Source organism: Triticum aestivum, chromosome 4D (genome assembly GCF_018294505.1).
Source record: "Triticum aestivum cultivar Chinese Spring chromosome 4D, IWGSC CS RefSeq v2.1, whole genome shotgun sequence".
In the NCBI taxonomy this organism is placed as follows: domain Eukaryota; kingdom Viridiplantae; phylum Streptophyta; class Magnoliopsida; order Poales; family Poaceae; genus Triticum; species Triticum aestivum.
The window spans coordinates 341,503,322-341,504,985 of record NC_057805.1 but is presented as its reverse complement, the minus strand read 5'-3'; the positions used below and the strand labels follow the sequence as shown (position 1 = coordinate 341,504,985).

Genomic DNA, 1,664 nt, shown 5'->3' with positions numbered 1-1,664 from the left:
AGCTGTCGAGTCATTGCTGTCAATTGGACGAAAAATATTGATACTGTAATTTGTGTTTAATGATATATTATTTGCTAAAACTTTGTCTGCTCTGCTGTTGTTGGTCTTCTGCCTGTCTGGGTCATAAAGGTTAGTTTGATCATTTGAGTGCTGTGAATAATTTGGTGCTTACTGAGTGGTGAGTGATTTAGTGCTGTTAATGAAGTCTACAACTTCTTTTTAATTGAGTCTTAATTCAATATTAAAAAGGATGAGCTGCATTCTACATGCTAACAATGTGAGCGGTCGTAAACCATTTTACACTCGAATATCCTAGTTACCCGAGAACAAATCTTTCTTTATGTGTTATCGACTTCATGACGTTAAGTCAACTTTTTTGTGTGTAGCAGCTGTTACATTTCAAAGGTCAAATTCTGTCATGAATACCACACAGAAAGTTGATCCAACGGAATCAGCTGCTAAGATTGCTCAACAAGCCTCGCAGTTCAAACGATGGGGACGTAGACATCCATTTGTTCGATATGGTCTTCCACTCATTTCGTTGACAGTGTTTGGTGCGGTTGGTCTAGCTCATCTTATACAGGGAAGGTAAGGCATTTACCATTCTGCACTGGCCAAAATACAGGAAATCAATCGGTCTGTAATTGTATCCAGGCATCCTTTTGTTTCACATATTTGACAGTGGCAGCTCATTTGTATTTTGCAGCAAAGAAGTAACGAAGGAAAAGGAGGATATGGAATGGGAGGTCGTAGAGAAAACAAAAGCTCTGAGCCGAACAGGACCGGTGGAAGGGGCCTATAAGCCTAAGAAGCTCTCGCTAGAGGATGAACTGAAGGTAATGGTTTGTTCATATGCTTAAGAAACAAGGCCTGCCATTTTTTTCATGATTGGTCTGGCTGATGAGCTCTCTCTCTCCCCCCCTTTGTATTATCATAGGCTTTGCAGCAAAAGGTGGACATAAACAGCTACGACTACAAGAGAATTCCCAAACAAAATGAAAACAAGTGAAGTAAAGCACCGTTTATCATGCTAAGGAGTGGGGGATTTTCTTAAAAAGCTCTCAAGTAGTTTCTTCGTATTGTTTCTCAGTACGTTCCTTGGGATGCGGTCCAAGTGTCAAAATGAGATTACGGAGACATTATCATCAGAGAAGTATGTGCTTCATCAGCTACCAGCAGTAGAGACTTAGGTCGATGATCCTTTTGAAGGCTTGAACCGTAGGAATCATCTGTGTAGCCATAGGAGATGGTCATTTTCACAGTCCGCTCAACTGAGTTTCTTTTTTTGAGTTGATCGAATACTGCCTTCCTTATCAAGGGCCCAATAAATTGTAACACAGTACTCTGACGTGTGAACAATCAGATTTTGTATGTCATTTCTTGGAAGCTACTCCCTCCGTCCCATAATATAAAGCGTTTTTGACACAGTACTTTAAGCGTGTGATTGTGAACAATCAGATTTTGTATGCCATTTCTTATATTATTACGGGACAGAGGGAGTAATCAGTTTTGTCACGAGCACTACAAAATGGAAAGAAAATTGTTGAGACACCGAGGCCCGTATTCGGCTGCCAAATCACCCCGGCTCGATTTGAAACTTCATGGCGAAGTTGGCGAGATCCTCCTTTTTCCTCTCCTGCGACCGCGTCGCCCCCGCGGGCGGC

The 1,664-nt window shown here is 41.6% G+C and overlaps 1 protein-coding gene across 1 annotated transcript; it reads left to right on the top strand.

Annotated features, from left to right (window-relative positions):
- Positions 1-386: 386 nt before the first annotated feature.
- Positions 387-1,430, top strand: LOC123097801 (uncharacterized; the record flags this gene model as incomplete). The annotated part of the gene is given in 3 exon segments (XM_044519628.1): positions 387-588; positions 707-836; positions 938-1,430. Coding segments are annotated over 3 exon segments (404 nt in total), but the record flags the coding sequence as incomplete, so codon positions are not given.
- Positions 1,431-1,664: the final 234 nt, after the last annotated feature.